Source organism: Malus domestica, chromosome 14 (assembly GCF_042453785.1).
Source record: "Malus domestica chromosome 14, GDT2T_hap1".
Lineage (NCBI taxonomy): Eukaryota > Viridiplantae > Streptophyta > Magnoliopsida > Rosales > Rosaceae > Malus > Malus domestica.
In genome coordinates, this window is record NC_091674.1 from 17239720 (window position 1) to 17241949 (window position 2230).

At 46.5% G+C, this 2230-nt stretch overlaps 1 protein-coding gene across 1 annotated transcript; it reads right to left on the minus strand.

Moving 5' to 3' along the window:
* Positions 1-1091: 1091 nt before the first annotated feature.
* Positions 1092-1610, minus strand: LOC103443334 (probable ubiquitin-conjugating enzyme E2 37). Its single transcript, XM_008382192.1, has one exon. The coding sequence runs from the start codon at positions 1608-1610 to the stop codon at positions 1092-1094; it is 519 nt and encodes a 172-aa protein (XP_008380414.1).
* Positions 1611-2230: the final 620 nt, after the last annotated feature.

Consider the following 2230-nt stretch of genomic DNA (forward strand, 5'->3'; position numbering starts at 1 on the left):
CAAGAGACGGAGGAGGTCTTTGGGTGTGTTGACAAACTTCAGTTTTGTCAATCTCATTCAAAGGCAGCAGCCATGGTGGAAGTGCAGAAGCAGCTGGAGTTTGAGACAGAGTGTAATGCAAAGCGGCGAGCTTCACGACCGGCTAGTCGTTTGACAGTGGTTGTGAAGTTGGAGAAAGAAGGCGAGGAGACAATGGAATCAGCTGCCATAGCAGCGGCGGTTTCTCCGACAAGATCGGACCCAGGATTGATGTGCTTGTGAGGACCAGTCGCGTTTACACCAGCAAGTCAAAGACCGATAGTCAGATTCGATTCGGACTCTCTTACTCAACTATCTGATTTTGCAGTTCCAACACCCGTATTTTCTCCATTTTAAGATCAGCCTCCCTCATTTGGAGATTCTCTCTCATGTTAAAAAGTTCAGTTTTCAAGCTTAGTAATCTTCTGCTGCCATCCCTGGCTGTCCAAATCAACGTTCGGAGGTGGAACCAAGTAATTGCTGATGGGGGAGTTAAAAGATTCTGGCTCAGATCCCAATGATGTTAAGGAAGATGATTCGCTGCCATTCTTTAAAGAAAGAGCTGAACTAGAACCATCCGAGCTTGGTGATATATCTAACCCAACAACTTGATGGCCGGATTTGTGCAAACCATGTTTAGCATTTGGAGTCAACAGAGGAGAACGTTGGTCGAAACCATATCCAGAATCCCCAAACCCCTTATGTGTTTCTTTGGTCAAGTGTTCATAGCATCCAACCAGCGACCGATACATTATGAGAAAACGCTTCGTCATTTTTTGGCAAAGAATCGCCATCTTCTTTGATCAGCTTCATCATTTGTTTAATCCTTTGGTCCATCTCTTCAAGATTTTCTACCAACCACATAGAAGTAGAACGATCTGGGATAGTACCATTGTCCAGTTCAGTTGAATTTGACTCCTTCAATTCTGTTCTCTTCATATCTTCTCCTGACTCTGACTGCACTTATCTTCTAGCAACTTTTCTGTTCCCTTGACTTCCGTCTTGTTTCCGAAATCAGAGGCAAAGAGTTGCATTTTTGGCAATTCATTTCCTTTCTCGCAAACATCCATTTTCTAGGTTTGGCCTGAAGACTCCAACGACAGCTTCCTGCTACCCCCAATTACCTTCTTATGACTACTCACAGCAGACTCCTCTACTTCATGTTTTGACTCATGGATTGAAGCTTTAACCTCCAACAACACCGTGAGTGGATTTGCGTTGCTTTGAGGTTGAGATTGAGAGTCACAAACACTCTCAGAAGCGGAAGCCTGGGCATATTTCTGAGTCATAGATCGAGCTTTCTGGTCGAAAGCTTGCATGTTGTATTTGAATTCCCTACTCACTTCACACATGAGGCCATCATCTGGATTGGGTTCACTCAATAACAACCCAATGCTTGTAAGAAAAATTGAAATGTTTAATGATGGTTGCCGTGCCTCATTCGGAGGAAGATTAAGAATGTCCAGGCAAATCCGACCTCCGATGTCGATATTCGGGTGGTAAATTGGCGTCGTAAATGTCACACTCGGAGGCTGAAATGGGTACCTCTCGGGTATCTGAATCTTAATGTTGAAGAACCTTTCGGCGTACATGGTTCATTCTGGACCTTTGATCTGGGCGTCGATGGTGGTGAGGGAGGAAATGCTGGCGTTAGGCAGAAGAAGAGAAGAAAAGCCTGGGTCACAGGGAGATAGCTATGGTGACGAGGGACCTGCAGCAGGTGTCATAGATGCATCAGCACCGAGGTTAGGAAGGAAGAGAGGGTCCTAAGCACTGGAGATGAAGACAAGTGGAGTCTCGGACCATGTGAGCAGATCGGTGGTGGATGTGTAGGGCTTCCTCACCGGAGTGCTTCTCTCCATTTCAGGTCGGGTCCGTGGATCAAGTGGCAAGTTGAGGCTGTTGAACTCGTAGTGGCTTGCCCCGGCTCCAACGACGAATCGTAAGCAATTGGGATTCTCTTGGACCAGCACATTAGTGTCGGACCGAAAGGGGAGCTCCAGAACCCGGCTGAAGACATGGGGGAGACGGCGGAGCTTCTTATGGGTTAGATCCAAAAGTGCCTATGCTTTAGAAAAATGAGTTTCTTGATTTGTATTAATGGTGATGACAGAAGTCGGAAGAGAGAGATGGACAGCTCGAGACGAGGAAGCTTTGGAAGAGGATTTGGACCAGCTTGGAGTCTAGTAAGGATGGGCCACAGGAGTTGGGC

What these genes read in the sequence shown, in the direction of transcription:
- LOC103443334 (XM_008382192.1), bottom strand. Translation starts at nt 1,610, where the DNA reads ATGTACGCCGAAAGGTTCTTCAACATTAAGATTCAGATACCCGAGAGG.